This window comes from Canis aureus, chromosome 26 (genome assembly GCF_053574225.1).
Source record: "Canis aureus isolate CA01 chromosome 26, VMU_Caureus_v.1.0, whole genome shotgun sequence".
NCBI classification, from domain to species: Eukaryota; Metazoa; Chordata; class Mammalia; order Carnivora; family Canidae; genus Canis; species Canis aureus.
The window spans coordinates 21,371,910-21,398,875 of record NC_135636.1 but is presented as its reverse complement, the minus strand read 5'-3'; the positions used below and the strand labels follow the sequence as shown (position 1 = coordinate 21,398,875).

General features: G+C 41.8%; 2 protein-coding genes and 1 long non-coding RNA gene across 4 annotated transcripts in view; 1 reads left to right on the top strand and 2 right to left on the bottom strand.

The window, feature by feature from the left end:
- LOC144297990 (uncharacterized) overlaps positions 1–26,966 on the bottom strand; it is a 107,633-nt gene that overhangs the window by 2,249 nt on the left and 78,418 nt on the right. The window lies entirely within an intron of this gene.
- On the top strand, positions 13,014–26,005 carry CHGB (chromogranin B). 2 transcript variants are annotated; one of them, XM_077872258.1, is made up of 5 exons: positions 13,014–13,265; positions 17,780–17,826; positions 18,563–18,656; positions 23,042–24,777; positions 25,614–26,005. In XM_077872258.1, exons 1-5 carry the CDS (start codon positions 13,217–13,219, stop codon positions 25,695–25,697), a joined length of 2,010 nt encoding a protein of 669 aa, XP_077728384.1. In that variant the 5' UTR covers positions 13,014–13,216; the 3' UTR covers positions 25,698–26,005. The 2 variants fall into 2 exon arrangements, with proteins under 2 accessions (XP_077728384.1, XP_077728383.1); XM_077872257.1 differs by having other exon boundaries at positions 13,061–13,265; positions 17,783–17,826.
- LOC144297984 (uncharacterized) lies at positions 14,412–25,967 on the bottom strand. Its single transcript, XR_013364996.1, has 3 exons — positions 20,489–25,967; positions 19,113–19,250; positions 14,412–18,061 (listed from the first exon to the last, which is right to left on the bottom strand). It is a non-coding gene; the product is annotated as an uncharacterized LOC144297984 (long non-coding RNA).

Genomic DNA, 26,966 nt, shown 5'->3' with positions numbered 1-26,966 from the left:
GAGAGGGAGAGGGAGAGAGAATCTTGTGAAGACTCCAAGTTGAGCACAGAACCTGATAGGGGTGAGGAGTCTTGATCCCAGGACCCAGAGATCAAGATCTGAGTTGAAACCAAGAATTGGATACTCAACCAACTGAGCCACCCAGGCATACCTCTATGGATTTTTTAAAAAATATATTGTTTAAGTAAGCTCTATGCCCAACATAGGGCTAGAACTCGTGACCTTGAGATTAAGAGTCACATGCTTTACTGACTGAGCCAGCCAGCCTCTATTTCTTAAAGTATTTTTACTAAATGAGAAATACACAAAAACATTGTAGCTTATAGCAAATATCCAAACACTATAAAAGTATAAAGGTATTCATATTTATTTTGTTTGCAAGTGTCTCTAGGTTAGCAGCCAGTAGGACCACACGTATGTAGGAACACAACACAGTAACAGCTACACACAAGCAGGCAGATCAAACCATGACAACTCTGAAATGCTCTAGAAATATTTACCTGAATCTTCAATGCCAAGCCTAGTGCTTCCTGTTCTTTCAGTGGATACCCTCAATAGATCCCTTCAGACAGTATCTCTCTGCTTATGGTTAAGCTTTAATTCTCACAGGAGAATTGTAATACCTTCTCCTGTTTTCCCAATTTCTCAATTTGTTTCAGAATTTGATATCTAGAAAGTACATAAATTGTAAGAAGGGATGCCTGGGTGGCTCAGTGGTTGAGCATCTGCTTTCGGCTCAAATCATGATCCTGGGATTCTGGGATTGAGTCCTGCATCAGGCTCCCCACGGGGAGCGTGCTTCTCCTTCTGCCTATGTCTCTGCCTCTCTCTCTCTCTCTCTCTCTCTCTCTCTCTGTGTGTGTGTGTGTCTTTCATGAATAAATAAATAGAACCTTAAAAAAGTTGTATAAGAGATGCTGGGAAGGAATTCCCTCATGCAAACACTCCACAGCAGCTCCTTAGTGCATACCACCTCTTATGCCCTCAGACTGCCCAAAGTCCCTTTCTATCTGGTCCCACTAAACCTGCCCTTTCAAGCTTTAGAGAGACACACTCCCTACTAGCAAAACTCCAGTTCTCTCTGGGTTGACTTTAGGCTTCAGGATGGAAGCAATCGGATTGAAGGATTTCATCCTGAGATGTGAAGAACTATTATGACTCCCGTGGGGAACAGAAGCATAATTAAGAGAGTGGAGGCATTTCTACAAGTGTGGGAAAAATTGTCCAAGGCATTCCTTCCAAGGATCGTAGAGGCAAATGTTTCCAAGGGCCACATACATGACAAATGGTGGGAATTGGGCGAAATGTAAAGATTACAAAAGTGGTAGAGACTGAATGTGGCCAAACAGGAGAGTGCAAACCTCAATGAAAACTATTCAAATTCAAATATTTAAAACAACCAACCAGTAGAAGCCAAACCACCACTGAGGGCCATGGTGGGCCAGGTTGGGATCTCTGCACTGAATGCTGTGGTGAGGCCTAGACTGCTTGGGGTAGGTGCACCCTGCACTTGCAGTCACACCTCAAAACAAAATTGAGGATAGTATTTTCTCAAAGGCTAGAATATAGTCAGTGAAATATAGGCATAGCCTTTTATTTGATATACCTAATGGAAACCAATTCCAGTTGCTAGGCCAAATTCAGACTCCTAACAGTTAAAATCACAGATTAAAAGATTCTAACCAACCACAATTTAGAAGAAATAATAATAATTTTTAAAAATGAAGAATGCAGGAGCATTTGGTGCCTAAGTTGGTTAAGTGTCCTACTCTTTATTTTGGCTTGGGTAGTGATCTCAGGGTCGTGACACTGAGCCCCAAATCAGACTCTGCCCTGAGAATGGAGCCCTGCTTAAGATTCTCTCTTTCCCTTTGTCCACCCCACCATGGGTGCTTTGTTGTATAGGACTCATTATATTCCCTACCATTCAATTATTGCACTTATGTTAGGAATGTTCCTTTTTATTAGATAATTGGTTGATTATCCTTATCAGTATAAAAATTCAAACACAATCCTATTATTTCAACTTCAGGCTAGGATGCCAAATAAAAGGCAGGTGTGTGTGTGTGGGGGGAGGGGTAAGAGATTCTAACCATCATGGATCTCTTCTGATTGTGATGGTGGTTTCCTTCCATATAAAGCATCTCAGTGCTTTATAGCATTTTTCTTAGTATGTCTGTGGGTATTTAAAATTCTATTTTTTAAAAAGATTTTATTTATTTATTCATGAGAGACACATGCAGAGAGAGGCAGAGACACAGGCAGAGGGAGAAGCAGGCTCCGCGTGGGGAGCCCAACTCGGAACTTGATCCCGGGACCTGGGGATCACCACTTGAGCCCAAGGCTGATGCTCAACCACTGAGCCACTGAGGCATTCTAAAATTCTAAAATTCTATTTTTTAATGACATCTGAATCTTTCTACCAAATCGAGGTGATCTTTGCAGTGCAAAAGGTATTGAACTCTACTTGGATCCTAAAATATCCTTGCCCTGCTTCCTTGATATAAATATTGAGGATTTTAATATCACTGACTCTATCATTTGAGATGTTGAGATGGCTCTTGCCCACCTGAGAGAGAACGTCAAAGAGGTAGAGTGTCACAGGGGAAGGGAGATGAGAGTTAAAAGCCAGACAAGTTTGTTTTTTAGGTTATTAATAGCTATGTGTCCTGGAGTAAGTCACTTAACTTCTCTGAACTTTGATGTTCTTATCTTCAAAATGAGGATAATGAACCAAAAATGATCCCTACCTCATAGGATTGTTTTAAGGATGAACAGAAATGAGGATGCCTGGGTGGCTCAGTTAAGTAAGCATCTTCCTTTGGCTCAGGTCATAATCCCAGGGTCCTGGAATCGAGCCCTGCAGCTGGCTTCCTGCTCAGATGGGAGCCTGCTTCTCCCTCTGCCTCTGCCCCTTTCCTTGCTCCCCCGCTCTCTCAAATAAATAAATAAAATCTTTTTTAAAAAAAGGATGAACAGAAATGATGCTGACCATGCAGCAAGCACATGATAGGAATGGAGGAGGCATATAAAGGTCCTCAATAAGTGAATGACGATAGTTCCTATTTTTCCTCTCCTTTAATCTTATGCACAGCCCTACCTTATTCTCTTCGTTCATGTAGTTCTGTATTAGTTTCCCAATATGGTAACCTAGCTCCTAATATGGTAACAAATTACCATAACCTGGGGGGCTTAAAACAGCAGACATTTATTGTCTCACAGTTCTGGAACTAGAAATCCAAAGTTAAGATGTCAGTAGGGCCATGCTCCCTCTGAATCCTATTGGGAAGAATTTTTCCTTGCCTCTTCCTACTTTCCGGTGGCTGACAACAGTCCTTGGCATTCCTTGGCATTCCTTCAATCTCTGTGTCTCTCATCACATGCCTTCTTCCTGGGTCTCCTTTGTCTCTGTATCCAAATCTCCCTCTCCTTTTTATTTTTTTAAAATTAAAACAAATTTTTAAAAAATATTTTATGTATTTATTCATGAAAGACACACAGAGAGAGGCAAAGACATAGGCAGAGAGAGAAGCAGGCTCCATGCAGGGAGCCCGATGTGGAACTCGATCCAGGGACTCCAGGGTCATGCCCTGGCCGAAGGCAGATGCTCAACCTCTGAGCCACCCAGGTGTCCCTCCCTCTCCTTTCTCTTATAAAGAAACCAGTCGGGGATCAAGTCCCATGTCAGGCTTCCTGCATGGAGCCTGCTTCTCCCTCTGCCTGTGTCTCTGCCTCTCTCTCTCTCCTCTTTGTGTATTCTCATGAATAAATAAATAAAATCTTAAAAAAAAAAAAAGGAATAGAGTATAGAATGAAAAAGGCAAATAAGCCCCTGCTCTCATGGAGCTTGCACTCTAGTAGAAGAGGTAGGCAACGAACAAATAAGTAAAATACATATGTTGTTTTACTAGTGGTGATAGGTGCTTTGGAGAACAATAATACAGGAGGAAGAATAAGGGAATGTCTGCAACAGGGGAGGGAGAAGGTTTGGGAAGCCCTCACTGAGAAGGTGGCATTGAAGCAAAGCTCTCAAGGAAGGAGGGGATGTGTGGATCTCTGGCTCTGTATATAGACACAGCAAGTGCAAGGGACCTACGGCAGAAGGATGCTTGGCATGTTTTAGAAACAGCACATAAACTAGCATGGCTGGAGCACAGTGTGCAGGGGAGTGTGGCAGGAGAAGTGAGAGAGGTAAAGGGAGCCAAATCCTAAATGGCTGGTATTCAGTGTAAGGATTCTGGTTTTGTGCATGAGATGGGAGACATTGGAGCACTTTGAACAGAGTAATAGCATGGGCTGAATAGACATTGTAGTGTGCTCTGTGTGGCTGCACTATGTAGGATGGATTATCAAGAGACAAGGGGAGAAGCAGGGAGACCAGTGAGGAAGCCATTCATTTAAATAGCTGAGAGAAGATGGTGACTTGCAGCAGTGGCAGTAGGAGTTAGAGTTGGAAATAAGCAGCCAGATTCTGGACATATTTTAAAGCCTGAGTCTTCAGGATTTGCCAAATCCCGATCAAATGTTGGATGTGAGAGGAAGAGGAGTTAAGGGTGACTCTGAGGTTTGTGGCCGAGCACCCAAAAGTACAAAGAGACATCCTTTACTGGGATGAGGTCTCAAATTCTTATCACACATTATGTAACCTTGGGCTATAGTAGAGGTGGCTCAGGAAGGTCAGAGATGGATCAGAAACAAGACTAGTCACAGGAAGTCAGATTCCAGATTGGGCCTGACCAGTAAGAAATATGTGGCCTAATGCTGAACTCTGTGTATCTCTCCTCACAGAGGTTGAGTGAGACCCAAAGACTCAGGCAAGGTTGATTCCACAGGCACAGGGTAAAGAGTGTGAGTTGTGGACAGAGGAGAAGGACAGAGGCAGTCAAAAGACATCTTCCAGATCCTACCTCAGTGGAGGGTGGGCCAAATGCTATCAGGGTTACCAGAGATTAAAACAAATAAAAAAGACTTGTACCCTCTTTCCAGGAGTTCTGGAAGGTCTTCCAAACCATCATCCACTCTGCAGTGTTCACATAAATGTCCACTTCAGCAGCAGTCCCCAACTCCAAAAATGTTACCATGGGAGCTATTGCTTTTATGTGCACCAAGCAGAGTTGGTTCACTGAGTGGGCCATGGCTCTCAGGTAATGTGTGAGCTGAGAGATCCTGAGAAGGTTCTTAACTGAAGTGGGTTTCTGGGGGACCTCTGCACTGTGCTGAAATTCTACTCATAGATTTCCACCCCTCAGAAATCTTTAGGGACAAGTTATTCTGAAATGGTTCCAGGAGTAATATTGGTTTGGAGTCCCCCACCATTCATTAGCACCTTGTAACAGTATATTTTGTATAAGTTACCTCTTCACTCTTAGATCTGACATGGTGGGATGTTAATCATCCTGGAAAGAGAAGTAGATGATGGAAGCTGGCACATTTGGTTGCTTACTCTAGAGGGGAATAACAAGAAGACAGAGCATGGTGCCTTATCTCCCCAAGTTCTTTTGATTTCTCTCTTTTATCTGGAGGGACAAGGATAAATGGAAAAGGGTATGGTAAGGGGAGGATTGGGACCATTGACTGACTTGACATTTTGATGCCTGCTCTGAGGCTTCTGTTACCTCCTTTCCCCCAAATCAAGAAGTAGCAGCATCCAAGAATACCAATGTGGGCTTACCCAGAGAGCAGAGAATAGGAACTTGTGTGTATGATACTCTGTTTCTTATATACTCTTCCTGGTTTTTTTCTCCCTCCACATTCCTATTTTCAAAAAAATGTCCAGAGTATCATAATAAAACTGAATTATTATGCAAATAAATCATTGCTCTAGATTTTGAAGAATGTTGTCTATCCATTTCATGCAGTCCCTGGGTGAATTCAGGAATTGAAGGATTCAGGTTCACTTTTCAGTGACTAAACCATCTCCCTTGAGGTAATTCCTATGCTGCTCTTACCTATCTCCAACATTTCCTTTGACTATAGATTCAGTGAAGTCTTTTGGATGCCCTTTTGCTTCCTCTTCCACCTCTGGGCTGGAAACTGGCCCATGTTCCAGAAGATTCAGGCTCAATGAACCTTGAGGCTTCTGCTTTAGTCTGCAGGACGTAGGGTACCACTTTGCCTCTTGGGTCATATTCCAGCAAAGGTTCTTTCTCTTTTCTTAAGTTAGCTATGAGGTGTGCCTCCATTATACTCCTAGGGGGAAAGGACCAAATTAGGTAAGTGTTCCAATGCTTATTTTCATGCCTGATTGGATCAAATGCCTTCCAAAAGACGAAAATATTGAGTTGAGAATAGTTCATCCATTGGTAATTTATAGTTTCAGAGAGTACCATGTTTATATGGCAGTATAATATCTTTTGGTGCTCTTACCTCAACCTTGTGAGTACAAAAGAGAGAAAAGGCACCTAGAGGAGAGTAAGAAAGAGATGGAGAGCAATCTTTTAATAAAACTTATGAGAAGTAGCCCACCACACACACACACACACATATGTATATACACATATATATATTTGTTACCCAGTACAAAAATATGGGCAATTACATCTTAGGAGGTTTGGGACTGTATGTATTTACTTAATAGTAATGGCTCCTCAAGGACCATTATGAATGATTGGGAAATAAAATATTCATAGGTGTAAAACCAAAATTAGCCTACATGGAGTTTTCCCAGAGTTTACATCCACAGAATACATTTTTGTAGAGAAGAAGCCTGCCTGGGAGCTGATATGCTCTAATATTCACCATAAATAATTAAAAATTCTGCATCAGCAGAAGAATGCCTCCTCCCAGAGCAAAAACAGTTTTAAGTTTGCCAGATCTCTCAGAATCACAGAGGCAGAAACAACTTACCTTTCATGACTCCTGAGGATGAGTGCAGAGAGGAGAACCAGGGGAATTCAGCAGACAGCACAAGAGGGAGATCTCAGAATGGCCTGCAGAGGACTGGTCCGGTAACAGCCATGCTGGCCTGAAGGTGGTGTGACTTCAAGGTTATGACCACCGTTCCTAGCTTGGTGCTGGAAATTCCACAAATTGAGCTACATATTTTGGAATGAGACCAAATTTCAAAAAATCTCTATGAAGAGTGCCATAGAGAGAAGGCTTTTTAATGGGAAAAAGAAAAAGAAGCTGCAGGAATCAAGGTATCAGAGGTGGAGGGAAGTTGCTACTAAGAGATGAGAAGAACCCAACAGCACAGGGCGCAGGTCTGGGCATCTCTGCTACCTACTGCTGGGCCCAAGTGCTGGAGGAAGGGAGGGCCATATATCCCAAGCACTTCCACCAGATACCCCATACCCCTCAACAGTTGCCCACAGATTCCCTCCTGCTTCTGGGCTTGGAGGAACTCCAAAATTCATCTGACCTTTTGCATTAGTTCTATCTTATTACAGGCTGTGAATTTTCTCTTTCACTCTGAAACCATCTGCTTTTATCTTTTGGGGACTCCTCAGGATTTCTGGTCCAATTGGAGCATTCCCTCTTATTACTATAACACTCATGTATGTAAACAATGTGGAAGCATTTTTCAATCTTATATTACACATATATCATTTTGAACATACTGAAGTTGGAAGGTACACTCAGGAAAACAGCTTCAATCTTCTCCTACAACTGCCTCTGTCAAATCTCCTTTCCTGATCCTTGAACAATATCTCAGGCAGTAACGACAGCTTTTCATTAACTCTGGACCCTTACAACAGTCCAGACTTCTATTTTTCACCCACTTCAAAGCTCCTCCAGCACCCAGCTGCTGCCTGACTCAGAACCAATCATGGAAAAGAGGGTAAGTCTGGCTCATTCTTTTGTTCTCCTTGTTTCTTTCTTTCCTATCATAACCACCCCCTCCCACAGTCCCCTCCACCCAGCTCCTTCTGGTTTGGAACAAGGCAGCAGATCAAAGAAGACTGAGAAGGGATCAGAGGTCACCAGTGTCCTCTGTAGTTCCCCCAGGGAACCTCTAGATGCTGGCTTGCCCTTTCATAAGAGACCTTTCTCGATTCTTTAGAGTCCTCTATGGTAATCCTCAACCCACGAACCCCTGACAGGGGTGATGCTCCCTGTCTGATCTTTTACAACACCTCTAAGCTACTATCATCAGTACATCCCTGGGTCCCCTTGCTTCATCAAGCAGGGGACTTTTTTTGGGTGGCTTATGACCAGTAACAATCCATGCAGTCCATTTGGCCCAAGGAAAAACTCCAGATGCACAGATGCTCCAGCCACTGTCCTCCCCGGTTTGCAAGCTGCTCCAGCTGACCTCCCACTGCCTCCATCTTCACTTAGCTCTTGAACTCTCAAATAAAATTGCCCTATGGTCTCCTTCCCACTTTCCTCTTCTCCTCTAGTAGCATTATAGGAAATCTTTGGGAGCCTGCAGCTCAGCAAGCATCCAGCTGGGAAATGAGATGTCAGTCTTCCTTCCTGCAAGCAGCCCCACTTTTTGTGAACTGTTCTCTAGGGGCCTCTCACTTGGCTGAGATAGGAAGAAGAATCATGAAACAGTACAGGGCTCCCTATCAAACATATTCTTTCTCCAATCAGTCCCCTTTGCATTTTTAGTTCTCCCTCACAGATGTTGTGATAGTCACTGTGCCAGTTCACTGTGCCTGTTAGTGAGTCCCGAAGAGATGTACCTGACTCCTCCTTGGAAGAGGTGGACACTTAAAGCCCATGTTCCCTAGTTATGAGGCTTCAACCAAAAGTCAGACATAATAAGAAAAATTATATTTAATGGTCTGTAATAGGTTTGTGAATATATGTGTCATCATTCAATTTCCTCCAGAAGTTGACCCTGAGATAAAGAATTTGACTGGAAAGAATTTATTTTGGAGATATTTCTAAGAAACAGAGTCAAGCAGTGGAGAAGCAAAATAGGGAAGGAAAGGCAGCCCCAAAGAGCTTGCTATCAGGAAAGTTCCATTGTGGATAACTAAAGCTTAGTCCCACTGAGAAACTCTTAGAGCCTATGTGAAATACACACCTCAGAGGGATCTGGGAATCTGGGGGAAATCTCAGCATTCTGTAGATGTACATTTGCAGGGCAGCAGTTTCCATGGTACTGCCATTTTCCTGACATGCCTTGCTTTCTCACCCTCCTCTGCAGACCTGGAGTCTACCCTTCACCACTCCCACCTCTTCTCCCTGACTGGCTGATGAACTCTGCTAGAGTAGATGGAGCACATTTCCTTTTGCCACTAATGTTGGGATTAACCATGTAATTTGTTGTAGGCAAATATGCATGTACTACACAGAGTGCTTGACACGTAGTAAATATTTATATATGTTAATGAAATTAATTAATGCGTTTGGAGAGAAAACCAAAATTTAGTACCTGTATTGCTAGGTGATTCTGACCTATATGCCATTCACTTGTTTGTTTTCTGGTTCCTTGCACTATTCTGTATCATTGGAGGAATTGTTCCTTGCAAACTACATTGCTCAGGCTTCCCTGTCAGTCTTACCCAGTTATGTTCAGCCAATAAGAGGCACGGGTGCTGAAAGAAAAGGGAAGCCAAGATAATTCTCCCCCTTTCTCTCCTTGGGAAGAGGATGATGCATTGGTAGCAGTGGCTGCTTCTCTTCTTTGTTTCCAGCTCCTACCAGACAATCTTTCCTCCATGGCCCCAGAATCTGCCTTCCTAGCCTGCAGAATTTCCCACTTTTTACCAAATGGCCCATGTTTCTGGGCTCCAGTGAGGACACAGCATTTCTTTATCCTTCCATTCCCTAGGGATGTAGCAGCTGCCTGCATTTACTAATCTCTGGGATTCCTCTTGTTCCCCTATTTGCTCTTTCAGCTTTCTTAATCTCTATGTATTTTTTCCTTATTAAATTCCTTCTAAGGGTTTCATTTTCCTGGCCAGACCCTCATGGATAACCTATTTCAGGAGCCATGTACAAAACGATGGTTTATTCTAGACCCTGGTTCCTAAGGGAGATATGTTTTCCTCCTTAATTTTTCTTTGAAAGCATTCCTGACAAATGGCTTCTTTTCTTCTCCTGTGGTAATAGTATTTTATGCTACTTAAGATTATATCCAAAGTATTATCAGTAATGAAAAAGCTAAGCCTGCCCAATATCGTGAAGATATCAGCTGCTTCCAAATTGATCCATACATTTGATTCAACTCTTATCAAAATCCTAACAGATTTCTCACATGGCAATTGGCGACTGATTCTAAAATTTGTATGAAAATATAAAGGCCAAGACTAATCAATGCCCTCCAGAAGAAAAAACAGGGTGGGAAGACCTTTTACATCAAATAGCAAGACTTATTAAAAAGCTGTGGTGGGGACGTCTGGGTTGTTTAGTCGGTGAAGTGTCTGCTTTTGGCTCAGGTCATGATCCCAGGGTCCTGGGATGGAGTCCCACATCAGGCTCCCTGCTCAGCAGGGAGTCTGATCCTCCCTCTCCCTCTGCCTGCCACTCTCCCTGCTTGTGCTCACTCTCTTGCTCTCTCTCTCTCTGTCAAATAAATAAATAAAATCTTAAAAAAAAAAAAAAAAGCTATGGTGATAGAGAAAGTGTGATACTGCTTCAAGGATAAATAGAAAAATGAGACAGAATGGATCAGTATTCTGGAAGAGTCTAGAAACATACCTATGCACATATGAACTCTAGGCTTTGTTTCTTGTTTTTGTTGTTGTTGTTGTTTCAGTGACACTACACAGAAGGTGAGAAAGGATGGTAATTTCAATAAAAAATTCTCAGGACACTGAGAATTAAGTGCACGTTAAGTGGCAACGTGGTAAAAAGTGTGACTATATCTCTAACTCATGCCAGGTTTATTCTAAGCTCTGGTTCCCGAGGAAAATATTGGTTTTCCCCTGTCATTCCGCTTTGAAAGAATTCCTTGGAAATGCTCTTTCCAAAAGCTTTTCTTCCCCCCTAGTACGTGGTGATCTAAATGCAAAAGGCAAAATAATAAAAAGTTTGTAAAATAATGAGAATGAAAAAAAGTAAGCCTGAATATAGGAACTGGCTGTGGGCCAATTCACAATAATGAAAAGACTGTTCTTGATGGGTAATAAACTCAGCCCAAGCCCTGTCTGAGAAGCTACAGAATGACGTTAACGTTTTTAACCCTGTGTTTTACAAGAGAGCAAGTCAAAAGGGAAATTGCTGAAACATTGGAATGTAGATGCTCCTGGAAGGTGCCAATTTCTAGGTACTATTGGCAATTGGTGCCTTTTAAACAGCAGTTGGAACCCTTATACAATTTTAATAATAGCCAAAGAATTTCCCCTAGATCAGCACCCAAGGAAGGGCCTTCCCTCATTTTTTTTTGTATCCACTTCTTTCCAGAGGTTTTATATAGACTCTCTTGTGCCAAGAATATTATTTTCTGTTTGTTTTAAAACAATATCAGATTTCAGAAAAATGAGAAATAGTATTAAAAATTCCTATATACCTTTCACCCCAATTTCCCAAATGTTGCCCTTAGTGTTCCCTCTTTTCCTCTCCCTAAATTTTTCTAAAACATTTAGGGGTAAGTTGTACATATGACACCACTTTATCTCTAGCTATTTAAACATGCATTTCCTAAAAAACAAAGACATTCTCTTACATATCCATAGTACAATTCTCAAGATCAAGAAATTAATATTGATACAATATTTATCATGCAATCTACAGATCTTATTCAAATTCTACCAGTTGTCCCACTAATATCCTTTTCAGGACTATTCTTTTAAATATTCTGTGGCCATGGTCTCAGGGAAATCATTCCCAGCTTTTCAAGATGTAGTGCATGCATAAAGAATTTGAGCGTCATTGATTTTCAGGAAAAAAGACACTGAAACTTCCGTTAGCTGTGCATGCAGACATCTGCCTTCCCTAAAAAAAAAAAAAACCTCAAATGAAGGTTCACTCTATTGCCCAAAGCCTGTGTTATCAGAGAAGATTCTGGATTGTTTCATTTCGTGTTTCATTTGCCTGCTTCTTTTTCCTGATTCCTCATTAGGCCGAAAGAACTCATTTAAAAAATATCCTGGAAGATGTTTTCACCTTCTTTTCGCACATAATAATGAAATACCTTCCTATTTTGTTTTTAAAGCGAGAAAGGATGCACAGTGCTTATGGGATGTACTAGACTAGAGTCTACAAGCAGTAGACTCTAGTATTTCATTACCCACTCCTGTCCCTAGGCCTCTGTTATAAAGGAGTAATTAAAGGCCAAAGGGTGACTACCTAAATAAATGTCCATCAGAAAGGGGACTAGTTAAATAAATTCTAGCTAATACAGTCAATGTAATATAATGCAGCCATTCAAAAAAAAAAAAAGATAAAGCTGTGTATGTTTCAAAATAAATTAATGCTAAACAACAGAAAGTGGTTAAGTAGTATAGACTCTGCAGAGGATAATTAGGGAACCTGGGGAAATAGAGGTAGAAGGGAGACATTTATATTAAACCCTATGTTATGTGTTCAGAGGGAGAGAAAGACAAAGAATCACAAATAGTACATAGGTAGGTAGGTAGGTAGGTAGGTAGGTAGGTAGGCAGACACAGAATAATGGGTAGGTAGACAGATTTAAAACTAAAAATGTGAAGGAACAGCAGGCTTCATATTTTCCAGCTGCATCTTTTGCTTTTAAAGCCCTTATTTCTTTTGCCACGTCCCCCCACCATGTAGTCCTCTTCAGTTAGCAGGAGTCTTATCCTCCGCTGGGCAGTAAAGACACAAAACAGACTTAGCCCTAGACACATTCTCAACAAAACCGCATACCATACACAACCTCAAACACACGTTTTCAGGTTTGGAGGTGGGATGGACCAAGATGACCAAGCTTGGGCAATCTAAGAGGGACCTGCGTCTCTCCTCTCGCGTCACATTTGCACTCTCTCCTCACCCTTTCATTCCTACGCCCGCCTTACTCCCCAGCCCCGCTCCAGACCCCAAGCACCCAGGACACTGAACTGGCGTAAATTTCCTTCTACTTGCGCCGAGGCCCGCGGGGGGGTGGGGGTGGGGGTGGGGGTCGTGACGTCAGTGCTGAGCGAGGGGGCGCCGCCTCCTGGGTGGGTTCCCACCCCTCCTGGCCCTGCGGGCCCGGCTCGGCTTGCCCTTTAAAAGAGCGGGTCCTGCGCCAACCGCGCCACACCGCGGGGACCTGGACACACAGCTGCTTTCCCGGAGCATCTTTATCTTGCCTTCTGCCCGCATCTCACTCACAGGTGCAGCCGCCATCCTCTTCGTGCAGATTCGGGCAAGCGGAGCCATGCAGCCTGCAGTGTTTCTCTGCCTCCTGGGAGCTGCAGTGGTGGCCGGTGAGTGGGCTCCGCGGGCTGATCAGCACCGCGGACAGCGCTTGCCGCGTTCTCTCGGGCGCTGGGGACCGTAGGCTTGTAGATAGATACTGGGGGAGAGGAAGGGTTGGGTGGAAGATTTCTCCTTCTTGCTTGAGATGATTAATTCCCGAAACTCTCTGCTTCATCGTCTGACTTGGAAAAAGCCAGAGGGCTTCCTAGCCCAACCAGAAGAGTCTCAGTTTTTTTTCATATTTGAGTTTTTCTGTAGATAGAAACGTGCCTGTGCCTCCAAGGAAACCCCACATTTTGTGCTTACTTGTAAAATGTCACGCTCTCTGCCTTCTCTACCTGTCTAAAGAGATGCTCCCAAAACCTTAATATGTAACTGGAATTAAGTATCTGTTCGATTTTTTTAAAGCCAGGGAACTACGGAGACACAGGAGTACTTGTATTAGTTGGCACCTGGGATATAATTTCCCTTATTATTATTATTTAAACATGAGGAGATGAAAGTAAGTCTCGTATGTATTTAAGATATCATATCTTTTTCTTAACATATTCATCTATGTGTGTGTGTTCATGTATATGTATGTACAAGTTTAATGTCATTTTGGGGGGTATTTTATAGTTCCATTTCTGAGAAGAGGTAATCTCATACCCAAATCCATCCATTTTTAAGTTATTAATGGAAATTGCAGTAGATATTTTGACTTTTGTACTTCAAGAAAATAACAAGGATAAAATAACCACAAAGATATCCTTGAAGAAGTAAAAAAAATCTTTTTAGTCAATTGGGAGAAAGAAATTTTAAGTAGTAGATATTTGACAGTATCTCTTTATGTATGGAAGATTGTAGGACTAATCTTTCAAACTACTCTGAATCTTGAAGAAATTATCTCTGGAGATTTGAAAAAATGTGTGTGTGTGTGTGTGTGTGTGTGTGTGCATTGAAGTAAAATCACTAGACCACTGAGAAGTATGTATGCTATCACCAGATTAAACTGGAGATTTTCGGTGGCTGTTTTAATAACCTCATAGGATATTGTTCTTATCTGAGATTGAGACTCCTAACTGGAACTGAAGTATTGCCATCCATGAATATGAAGCTTTCATTGACAGCAATTGCTAGATTCCCAAATGTAAAGACACAAAATGAAAGCCAGTGGTAATTTATTTTCTTGCAAGCCACACACATTCAGAAATTTCTAACATTCTTGTAACTTATAAATTGCCTATAAGTGTTCTTAAAGAAAACTAAATGAATATTTAGAGTCCTTTCCGGTCAAAAATATTTTCAGAAAGAAATCACTTAAAATGCTACAGCTATACATTGTGCTTTAGACTGCAAGACAGTGTCATTTGTGAGACTTACTTAATATAGTGGCAGAACATTTAGAGATCCTTTATGCAAGAGAATATTTTAAGAAGGGCTCATATTTTAATATCGGCTAAAATAGATATTATATTCTTTAAAAAACTATTGAACTGTAATTCACACACCATAAAACTTTTAAAGTGCATAATTTAGATTCACAGATTCTGTAATCACTATCAAATGTCAGAAGTTTTTCATTAGCCCAGAAAGAAACACCTATGCCCATTAGCAGTCATTCCCCATTTCTGTCTTCACAAATGCCTGGAAATGAAACATGGTAGCCATCAAGCAAAGTTTATTATCTAGCAAAATCACAAGACTGAAGAAAACCTCAGGAAACCATCTGGCTCATTTCCTACCCTGAAGAGCTTCTGAAGGGAAATCCATACCTTTCTATAATAGCTACTGGGCACTCTAAAAATTTAATATGAGTGAAGTAGTTATGTGACACCCATATTGTACAGGGTAAAGTAGTTTCTGCCCAGATGAGGTTGCTTAATTTTTTAAATTATAGCTATATTTTTATTCTGGAATCAAACCTTAGTTTGATAGTCTTGTGGTATATAATACTTCAGAAATTATTTTCAGGTTTATCATACAATATAATTTGAAGATTTTCTACCGCCTGACTATTTCACTTTTAGAATCCTTGGGTTTTCTTTCGTGCCTCCTGAATCTTACTTTATACAAAAATAAGTTAAACTACTTTTGGGGATTTAATGTGTCTTTGGCTAGTACTTTGCTGTCACAGATTCAGTTGGAAGAAATACAGAACTTAAATGTCTCACTGAGATGCATAATGCACTTTTATAAGGAAACCTTAGTTCCTTTCCATCAAAAACAGGTCTGAAAAAATCTCAGAGAAACAGGACTGTCCTGCAATAACAAACATGAGCTATAAATTATTTAGAGTGATAAAGAAAAATATTTCTGTCTGCCCAAATCTGATGACTATTAATACTTTGGCAATGTTAGTAGTTAATAAAAACACTGATTTCACATTTAAAAAAATTTGTTCAATTATTTTTTAAGGATTTTATTTATTTATTCATGAGAGATACACAGAGAGAGGCAGAGACAGGCAGAGGGAGAAGCAGGCCCTTCACAGGGAGCGCAATGCAGGACTCGATCCCCAAACGGGGGATCACGCCCTGAACCAAAGGCAGACTCTCAACCGCTGAGCCACCTAGGTGTCCTCCGATTTCACATTTGTGGGGAAAAAAGTTGTTAGAAAGAAACTGTATTACCAAAGAAGGTTTAATAAAGCTAGATTTTAAAAAGGCACCTTCTAGTTTATGAGAGGAGTAATTCTCTGTTATTTCTTTCTAGAGAATTTTACAGATTCAGGTGCAAAGAAAAAGTGCCACAGTGGGAATGTTCCCAAATAACAGCCATTTGAGGGATAAATAATGGCCCAGCATACTGAAGCCTGGGTGCCAAAGGGAGGACATCTGGATCTTGTCTGAAGTACCTTTTAGAAAGATTTTGGGGGTCTTCTTACCTGTTCACCATTTCTTAAACGGTTTACAAATGATTTTAATATGCTGGATAGCTTTGGGCTTCTTGAAACAATTGAAGTAGATCCCTGGCCATGTTTTAAAAAAGGAAAATTCAGTAAGGTGAGTACATGAAATAGGTGCTTTATTTCTAGATTGAGCCCTACGATCTGTAACTGATTAGAGGCAGGCAGTTAAAGAGGCTTGGAGAGCAAACATTTTGTGAGGAGAGGTCAGGTTGCTGGTTAAAAATAAACTACATTTGAGTAGCTTTCATCTCTGATGTCTGAGAGTTTTGCTCTTGCTCCAGCTAGCTCTTCTCTTGCTCAAGGACCTAGAATTTCCTGCACTGAGCTTCTTCAGCCAAAATAGCAGTTGTCTACTCCAGGGCGTACCAGGAGAACTGTGGAGATGGGCCTACATGTAAATGCTTTAGCTTCTCCAATAGAAAGGGCTTAGACAAGAACAAAGTCAAAGTGAAAGATGAAAGAAATCAAAGCAGCTTGGAGAAAAAAGCGGGGGGGGGGGGGTGCTTTGTAAAATTAAAAGCATCTAAAACATCTCCTAAGAGGATAAAGTATTTGAATTGCTGGTTTAAAACAAGCAGAGCTTCATGAAATTTAATTTGAATAAATTAAAATTTATTCTTTTAAAATATCTTCATAAGCCAGTTGTTAAAAACCTATTTGTACATGGTATTATGGACTTGATGCTGTACTAGTAGAATGAGATCCCTTCCCTGCTCTTTACACATGGCTGCAGACAACATGGGGAAAAGGAAACAACACTGATATAAGCAAGCTTGTTCAGGCAAAGGAGTGGGGGTAAAAATTAGGTAATTAGTGATATAAGATAATCGCAACCATGTCTCTAAAAATAAAGTGAGTTTTGGGAGGGGATAATTTATTAGAGACAGGACTAGGTAGAGGATAGGCAGAAGAGCTGAGGAGTGTACTCTAGTTTCATTTAAACTAGGTTTTAAAAACTTTTTACTTAAGTATAATATACATTTAGAAAGCTGCACAGGTAAGTATACAGCTTAATGAAGTTTTCACTGAGTGAGCACATTTGTATAATCAGTGCCCTCATCAAGAAACAGAATGTTGCCAGGGTACCTGGTAAGCTCAGTTGGTTGAGCATCTAACTCTTGGTTTTGACTCAGGTCATGATCTCAGGGTCATAGTATCCAGCCATGCTGTGGGCCCTGCGCTCAGCAGGGAGTCTGCTTGAGTTTCTCTCTCTCTCCTTCTGCCCTTTCCCCCACTCGTTTTCTTGTTCTCTCTCTCTCAAATGAATAAATCTTAAACAAACAAACAAAAAGAAATAGAACGTTGCCAGTATCTCAGAAGCTCTCTTTGTCTGTGGTCTGGATTTGAATTATACTGCATATAAGATAGCATTCATTTCCAAATCATGTTTAAGACACTGCTAGGGAAAACATCTGTGTGTGTGTGTGTGTGTGTGTGTGTGTGCGCGTGCGCGCAACTGGGGCAATTATGGCTCCTGAACTAATTTTCTTCAACTATCTCCATTCTGCTCAGCTGTGATTCTGCTCCTCTCTCCAAATAATGTACGGAACGTAGGGGTAATTTTGTGAGTGTGGGGTCACACAACTTCCAAAAATCAACTCAAGTCTTCCCATTTCTTTTTCTCCTTCAAAGCAGTCAGTTCTGTGCCAGTGGATAACAGGAACCACAATGAAGAAATGGTAAGTTGGATTGGAAGTCTAGAATCTCCCACTACTTACCATACCAAACCAAAGCAAAACAAAACAAAAACAAATGACAGCCACAAGAAACCTACAACATAGTCTTACAAAGCCAGGTTTTTATCCCTGAGGGAAGGGTGGCAGAGAATGTCCTTTCTGCCCTGGGGTCTCACTTCCTTCCTGGATGTGTTTAGTGCCCCCTGAGGGTAGCTGTCATCACCATTTTCCTTCCAACCTGCAAGAAATGGATGTTTGTTTTTTAAGATTTTATTTATTTATTTATTTATTTATTTATTTATTTATTTATTTATTTATTTATTTATTTATGAGACAGAGATAGAGACAGAGAAAGAGAGCAGAAGCAGGGTGAGGGGCACAGAGGGAGGGCCTCCCCCGCTGAGCAGGGAGCCTGATGTGGGGCTTGATCCTGGGACTCCAGGATCATGACCTGAGCCAAAGGCAGATGGTTAACCAACTGAGCGACTCAGATGCCCCAAGAAATGGGTGTTTATTTCTCTTCTCTTGTGAAATCTTGACCCAATGCTGTTTTGCATTGTTCTGTGGAGAAGACTGGGAGATTTCACTGTGGTCCTATAACTCTACATTTCTGCCCCAAGGATTCCACACCAGTCTAGGCCACAGAGCCAAGCCTCTTGCTACAGCAGCTCTAGGTTGAGTTAGTGTGTCATCCTAGTGACACCAGCTTTTGCCAACATGCTTTTGGGTCTCCCTCCAGGTGACTCGCTGCATCATTGAGGTCCTCTCAAATGCCTTGTCAAAGTCCAGTGCTCCACCCATCACCCCTGAGTGTCGCCAAGTCCTGAAAAAGAGTAAGTGTCCTACACTGCAGGAGATTTTTGTCTCTCACATGGTCCTTCCTCCTGCTCCCTCTACTTCACCTACTACTTTACCTCCAAATGAAAGGGGGCAGGGGAGGGCATAATGAAATGGAAAGAATATAGGCTAGACTAGGATCTGGGGAGACAGAAGATATGACTTCTAGTCCCACTCTGCCTCTTCATAGCTGTATGGCCATGGGGAAAGATCTCTTGACTTTCTGGGCTTATTTTCTCAAAGTAAAGTGAGGGAGTTGAACTCAATGATAGCCTTTGATATATCTATCAGTTCTTAAATTCCTTGGTTCCAGAGTTTGGATTTTTAGAACAGGTTTTCATTTGGGTGGAGAGAAGTGTGGGGAGTGCTGGTTTGTGATTAGGTAGCAGGAGTTAAGTATTCTGGAAATGTTGGGAGATGAAAGGATAGAAAGAGAACTTAAAATTATTTGCCTTCTGCTCTTCTGACAGTGAGAAGTTAGAAGCTTGAAGGATGACTTGGAAACTTCTGTCCTCTTTACATGACAGATTGCTCAAGCCATTTTAATGTAGAGCTGATTAGAATGGGAGGTACCGCCAAATGGTGGAGAACTAGAGGAGGAAAGGAGAAGTGGAACATCCAGTGAGTCAGAGCTATGACCTTCTGAATCTAGAGTGGGATTTTCTATACAAATTTCAACAGTAATGCAAGCGGTATCCACTGGGAGTTGACATTAAAAGACCAGTTTTATAAAACTATGCCGTCTCTTTTATGCATGAAATCAAACTGATTCAAACAAATCCAAAAACCACTGTTCTCTCCAACAGTCTCTGCTTTTAAATTTTTAGTTAGGCTGGCAAGACTAGATTTTTGTTTTCTTGTCACTTCCAAAATCTCTTATTGCAAGATAATAGTCTCTTGCTATTGCTGCACATGAGCCCTCATGCATAAAATGGTAAAAACAAATATTGACAACTGACCAAAAGACTGACCTGGCAGGACTCAATCCACCACTGGGGGCTTCAAGGTAATCACAGATGTGGGGACCTGAGCCTCCATGAGTCCCATGAACAGTGGGAGGAAGCTTCCCTATCAATCCCAGCTTACACATGTTTTTCTGAATTTCTCCCCAACTTTCTTTTCCAGCCATTACAGGGAATGAATACAAACAGAATGAGTCTTCAGGCAGAGACTAGAGCCAGCTCCTCTGGACAAACCTCACTATCTCCCTTCCCCTTCCTTCATTTACCAGATAGATGCAAAAGTGTGGGGCCTGCCATAGTAGGTCATCAAAGAACTGTGACTGCTTAGGAAGAGCTGTTGAATGCAGGGCCCTGCTTAACTGTCAAGATCAGACTCAACCTTTATATTGTGGCCATAGTGATTCTAGCCTCTGTTTATCACTGACTGTGCCCTGGGGCCATTTGATGTCTGTTGAGAGAGGCCCAGGGAAACTGGCTAAAATCAAATGACTCATGTCTATCGGACCCTGGTGACACTACCCAGAGAACTATATATAATGCTGAGATCAGGAGGGTTTAAGAGCTCCTCTGGGCTGCAGACTCAGACAGCAGCCAGGGCCTGACAGCATAAGGAGTAAAGCAGAATAGGAAGTGACTCAAAAACTAGAGGATACATGTCCTTCTGGGTGGGAGTGGGGGGCGGGGGGTGGAGGGCAGATGTTTTGTAGCTCCAACCCTACTCTGGAGAAATACAGACTTTGTTATCAGATCTGGGATTTTTTAAAAGAAGTTAAAATTTGGATTTGTAAGCAATATCTCCTGGTACTTAGTATTTGCCTCTGAATTTGAAATGAGGTAAAATGAGATTTAGGGCAACCAGAACTCACCTCTGGGTTACCAGTTTGTGGCTTCTGCCTGATTCTAGTTTTCTCTCCTGCTGATATGTCTTAAACAGAAGATCAGTTGGAGCTTTTCAGCCAGCTGGATGGATGGATTGATTCTCTCTCCTACCCCTTGCCCATCTCCATCCCCACTCCCCATTCTCTCCAGGGTGTCTGTGGAGCAAGCATACACTTATTGGGTGAATGAGCACTTGGGGGAATAGAGGAGAATCATTGTTTTATGGCGTGAAGAGACCTTAGGGAATACATAGCCCAATTTCTTAATAGGCATAAGCCTCTCTTTGTCCAGGTTAATCTTGTCATCCTTGCAACAGAGTTAAGGATGGAAGGTACATTTCCTCCTTTTTTACTTGAAAGTAAGAATGAGCTTCATACCTTGGTTTTACAGATTGACAATGACTATGTGCTGCTAATCACAGTCCTCCTCTGATCACACCTGCAGGGACTTAGAGCTAAATTTAGGAGGAAGTGCTAAGACTCAGGCACAAGCTGCTACAGAGAGCACAGAATTAGCTGGGAAAAAATAAAAATACTCTGTTACTGACCGGTAAGCAGTAGGAAAGGGGTGGCACAGCGCCTGCCCTAGAAAGCTGAGACCCTGTCTGATTAGGGCTATGTCAGCTTACCTGTGCCTACCTGGACGACCTCACTTGCTTCAATGCTGCACTGGCTCTTCAAAGACAAAAGGGAGGGACCAGCTCTCTGGATGTGAAAGGTCAGAGACATTTCAGTTGATTCACAAAACATGAGAATGTTATCATGCCAGGCTAGGATTTAAGGAGAAAGGTACAGACCATCCACTATTTCTTGAGTATTTTTCCAATGACCATTTTTTTCCATTTTGCAAATGTCAGTTCAAAATGACTCATCAGTGCCATTTCATAGAAATATAACGTGAACCACAAATATAATTTCATATTTCTCTTTTTAAAGATTTTAGTTATTTATTCATGAGAGACATAGAGAGGCAGAGACACAGGCAGAAGGAGAAGCAGGCTCCCTGAGAGGAGCCCAAGGTGGGACTCAATCCCAGGACCCTGGTATCACATCTTGATTCAAAGGCAGACTGACCCACCCATGCATCACTAATTTCACATTTCTTAGTGGCCATGTTAAAAAAGTAAAAAGAGATAGGAGAAATTAATTTTAATAATGTATTTTATTTTTATCCAATATATTTTATTTAGTAAATAATTTTTACCCATCTAATAGATTTGTGTATATATATACTTATAAAGTTTATCTTTTTTTTTTAATAATCTCTACACCCAATGTGAGGCTTGAACTTACAACCCCAAGATCAAGAGTCACATGCTTTTCTGACTAAGCCAGCTAGGTGCCCCCACACCCAGTATATTTATAATATATATTACCCAATACATCCAAAATATTATTTCAATATACAATCAATATGAAAATTTGAGATATTTTGCAATTTTTTCATACAAAGTCTTCAAAATCTGGTAGGTATCTTAGACTTATAGCTCATCTCAGTTTGGACCAGCCACATTTCAAGTACTCAGGAACCATAAAGGGCTGGCAGCTCCCACAACAGACAGTATAGATCTAGACCCAGAGCTATGAGGGGCCTTGGCTTCAGGAGTTCTATATGAACTCAGTGACATAAATTGAAATTCAAGCCTTTCCAGCTAACAATCAGACAATGCTAGCTGCATGTCTTCTTTCATGAAATGCTCTTGCATTAAGGAGGATTTAGTAAAGGAGGTATTGACATTTGGAAGAGATAGGAGAGAACACATTCAATTAAAATATCAGTTGTACCATCTACTGTTGACTAATGAAACAAAGATAACTCAGTATACTGATGTTTATCTTCAACATCTGAGAATACGTTGGGCAGATGGGATCTGAGTGATGGAAGAAATGGTTCTTTCTACTGGTATGCGGTTTTCTCAGGGAAGAAATATGCACCCTTCTTACCACCAGTTACTAGGTTACATGGTCTCTTACTGCTACATTGAGTCTACACAGTTGATTAGATTAAAAGGCTGATAAACTAATAATTTAAAATTTTAAATCCTCCATTGATACTTCCTCCTGATACTTCCCATTTTGGCTATTTAACTTTATTTAGTTGGATTTTAGTTAGAGCTATTTACATAAGGCTAACTTTTTAATCCTTACTCAGAACAAATATGGAAAGAAGGGTCCCTAATTATACCTCTCTGAGTCTCAATGTCTTCATTTGCAAAAAGGAGAGGCTGAAATAGATGAATTCTAAGGTTTCTTCTGGTTCTAAATTCTAACATTTCATAAATCTCTATTTGGATTTTAATTTGATCACTAGTACCAGTGAGACATGCTGGTTGAGTGTTATGGAAAAAGTAAAAGTAGAGTTTATTATTAAACACAACTAACGAGCTTTCATCCCATTTTCTTTCAAAAGGAGTCTGACTATACTTTTTATTAACTTTAAAAAGTATCCAAGTGATTTTTCAGGTCCTTCAGTTTTGTAGTGCTCACTGAGGCTGGTGCACAATTCTGAAATTACACTTAAGCTTCTTTATTTTCATATAGGTAGAAAAGAGGTCAAAGATGAAGAGAAAAGTGAAAATGAAAACACACGGTTTGAAGTAAGATTGTTAAGAGACCCAACTGATGCCTCAGATGCCAACAGGCCTTCTGGTAGGGAAGAAGCAAGACCCCCAGGAGAGGGGGGCACCCAAGGCCCGACAATGGCAGACACAGAGGGTGGGCACAGCCGAGAAGGAGCAAGTGAATCCCAAGGGGACCTATACCTCCCTGACAGCCAAGTCTCTAAAGAAGCAAAGACACACTATTCTGAGAAAACTGAGGAAGAGGACAGGAAGGAAGAGGAGGGGGAGAAATATCAGAAAAGGGAGCATGGAAGAGATGGCAGTGAAGAGAAAAACCTGGAGGAGCCAGGAGAGACACAAAATGCCTTTCTCAACAAAAGAAACCAGGCTTCAGCTAAGAAAAAAGAGGAGTTAGTGGCCAGATATGGTACACACTCTGCCAGCACCCCTGAGGAGAAGACACACAGCAGAGAAAGGAGTAGCCAGGAGAGTGGAGAGGATACAAGAAGCCAGGAGGAACACCCTCAAGAGTCTAAAAGCCCAGTTGGGAGCCGGGAAGAATCTGAGGAAAGTGAGGAAGATACTGACCCTGAGGTGGACAAACGACACTGGAAGCCAAGACACCACCATGGGAGGACCAGGCCTGACAGGTCCTCTCAAGAAGGGACACCTCCCTCTGAGCAAAGAGGACACCTCCGTGAGGAATCCGAGAAGTCAGACATGGGCATGGCCAGCTTAGGGGAAAAGAGGGACCACCATCCAGCCCACTACAGGGCTTCAGAGGAAGAACCCGAATATGGGGAAGAAGTGAGGAGTTACCAGGCTCCCAAGGACCTGGAGCAAGGACAATATGGTGGCAGAGGAAGTGAGGAGTACAGGGCTCCAAGGCCTCCCAGTGAGGACAGCCAGGAGGAGGACAAGAGAAATCCCCCCGGCTCAGAGTTTGACCACACGGCCCACAGATATAATGAAGAAAGTGAGGGAGAGAGGGGCTATGAGGAGGAACACCACCACAGAGCCAGGGGAGGGGGACCAGGTGCATATTCCATTCCAGACAAAGAAGAAAAACGGTTCTTGGGTGAAGGATACCACAGTGTTCAAGAAAGCCCAATGGACAAGGTAAGGAGGTATCCACAAGGTGAGTGGAAAGAGCAGGACAGAAATTACCTCAGCTATGGTGAGGAAAGAGGTGAGGAAGGAGCCCAAGGGAAGTGGCAGCAGCAGGAGGACCTGGAAGATGCTAAAGAGAGCAGGGAGGAAGCTAGGCTTCAAGGTACACAGTATGGTCCTCATTACACCACTGACAAGAGGAAGAGATTAGGGGAGCTGCTCAACCCATACTATGATCCTCCCCAGTGGAAGAGCAGGCATTTTGAGAGAAAAGACAACATGGATGACAATTTTCTTGAAGGGGAAGAGGAAAATGGGCTAACCTTGAATGAGAAGAATTTCTTCCCAGAATACAACTATGATGTGTGGGAGAAAAAGCCCTTCGAGGACGATGTGAATTGGGGATATGAGAAGAGAAATCTCTCCCCCAAACTGGATCTGAAAAGGCAGTATGACAGAGTGGCTGAACTGGACCAGCTCCTTCACTACAGGAAGAAGTCTGCCGAGTTTCCAGACTTCTATGACTCTGAGGAGCAGATGAGCCCACACCATGCAGCAGAGAATGAACAGGACAGGGCTGGCCAGGGAGTTCTGACGGAGGAAGAGGTAACGTGTGGGGCTTTTGTTTAAAATTAAGATGGTTAATATTAATGTCTTCAAGACTACCTGAAATTAATGTGGTGAAACTGGTGGGAATTAATTACCTTGAGAATGTATCCTCAGTAAGAGAGTGGGGACAACCTCTGGGTTTGAGTTCCATTGTCCCTGCCCACTTACCCTACTGCAGTGCTTCCCAACCTTGGCTGCACACAGGAATCAGCTGCAGGGCTTGAGTAATTACTGATGTTTTGGATCCACCCCCAGGGATTCTGTCTATTTGGTGCTGGGTGCTACTTGGGCATCAGGATTTTTCAAAGCTTCCAGGTGGTTTCAGTGTTCGGCCAACGTTGACAACCCCAATTTGGTATCTTCCTGGTCATTTAACTTTTCATCACTATTTCACAGGATAAGAAGGAACACATGATATAGAAATTAGTTGCTTTAGTCTTCCTTTATCAGCTATTGGACTATAAAAATTCATTTACATCTCAGAGAGTTAACGTGATTAGAACGGTTCCTGCCTAAACAATGATTTTTCCTAATTTGATTATGCTGGTTGCTGTTTCTTAAACTTGAATGTGCATCAGAATCTCAAGAGATTTCTAGCCTTCAGAGTTTCTGATTGAGTAGTTTGCAGGTGGGGCCCAAGAATCTGCATTTCTGACAGGTTCCTTGGTGATGCTGATGCTTCTGATCAGGGGACCACACTTTGAGAACCACTGATGTAGAGTGTCTCATATGGCTTCTGATATCAAAAAATTCCCTTCTATTCATACTCCCTCAGACCACAATAAAATTTATTGATCTGGGACCTCATGCCTCCACTTTTCTGTATTTTCTAGGAAAAGGAACTTGAGAACCTGGCTGCAATGGATATGGAACTACAGAAAATAGCTGAGAAGTTCAGTGGTAACCGAAGGGGCTGATGGCTGTTGGAGCAAAGGGCGGTTTTAAGAAGCAGCCCTCACATTATTTTCTGCCACTTCACTGAAAGACACCATTTATTTACCCAAAAGCAGAAAGTAGAATTTACTGTTCATTCAATGTTTGACACAACTGGAAATGCTTTAATTTATGCCAGAATGCTATTGAAAATATGAATAGCATGACTTGTAGTATATTCTTTCTCTTGAAATAGACATATTAACATGCTTGTGATAATGATTGTGCTGTCATCCTTGAAAAAATATGTTTGTCTTGGTTTGAAATAATAAAAGATTCACCTGAGGCCAAAGCTTCATGTTCTTAGCCTTCTTTGGGCTAACAAGGAGGAGTGTGATTTTCAAATCCATTCTCTAAAGTAAATTTTAAAAGATAGCACTAGGATTTGTTGGTCTTTGGATGCAGAATTGGGGGGGGGGGAGGGAAAGTGCAAAACTTTGAAGTAAAAGAATGTCCAGGATATAAAGCGAAAGAGTACAAGAAAAGACATCTTTTTCCCTAGAGTAAAGAAAGATTGTTAAATAGACTTGAACAATCTATTTCAAAAGTGACCATAAGACATTTACTTTTTAAATTCTATTATCTGGAAATCTCTGAGAGTAGCCAACTAAGGATCATTTTTCAGGGCTAAGGAAGAGAGAGCCTAGATAATGGGATAACTTTGGACTGGGAATCAGAACATCTGGGCTGATCCAGACAGATCCCTGGGCCCTCAAGGCCTGATTTTTACTGTGTATAAAAACAGGACTCTGATTCTTTTTTTTTTCTTTCAAGATTTTATTTATTTATTCATGGGAGACACAGAGAGAGAGGCCGAGACACAGGCAGAGGGAAAAGCAGGCTCCTTGCAGGGAGTCCGATGTGGGACTCGATCCCAGGACTCCAGGATCACGCCCTGGGCCAAAGGCAGGTGCCAAAACCGCTGAGCCACCCAAGGATCCCAACAGGGCTCTGATTCTATTACTAAGTAGTTGTATGACTTTGGACAAGTTGCTTTCCCTCTCTGGACCTCAGATTCATCAGTAAAACAAGGATATCTGCCTCATTGGATTGTTACGAGGATGATATGAGTACGCAAAACACTTAGAATAGTGCCTGGTATATAGCATGGTGCAGGAAATGTTGGCTGCTACCATTATTAACTCGGCAGCTAGCTTCCTATGGCAAGACAGGTGGAAAATTTCCTGTTCTCCTTTCTTTTTCTGTCATCTCATTCCTCACCAATGGTGCCTCCCAAGGGATTGAGCCCCAGG

Bases quoted from the DNA above. Each gene is read 5' to 3' on its own strand.
- CHGB (XM_077872258.1), top strand. From the start codon at position 13,217: ATGCAGCCTGCAGTGTTTCTCTGCCTCCTGGGAGCTGCAGTGGTGGCC. The intron at 18,657-23,041 runs GTAAGTGTCCTA...ATTTTCATATAG, and splicing joins TCGCCAAGTCCTGAAAAAGA to GTAGAAAAGAGGTCAAAGAT. The intron at 24,778-25,613 runs GTAACGTGTGGG...TGTATTTTCTAG, and splicing joins GAGTTCTGACGGAGGAAGAG to GAAAAGGAACTTGAGAACCT.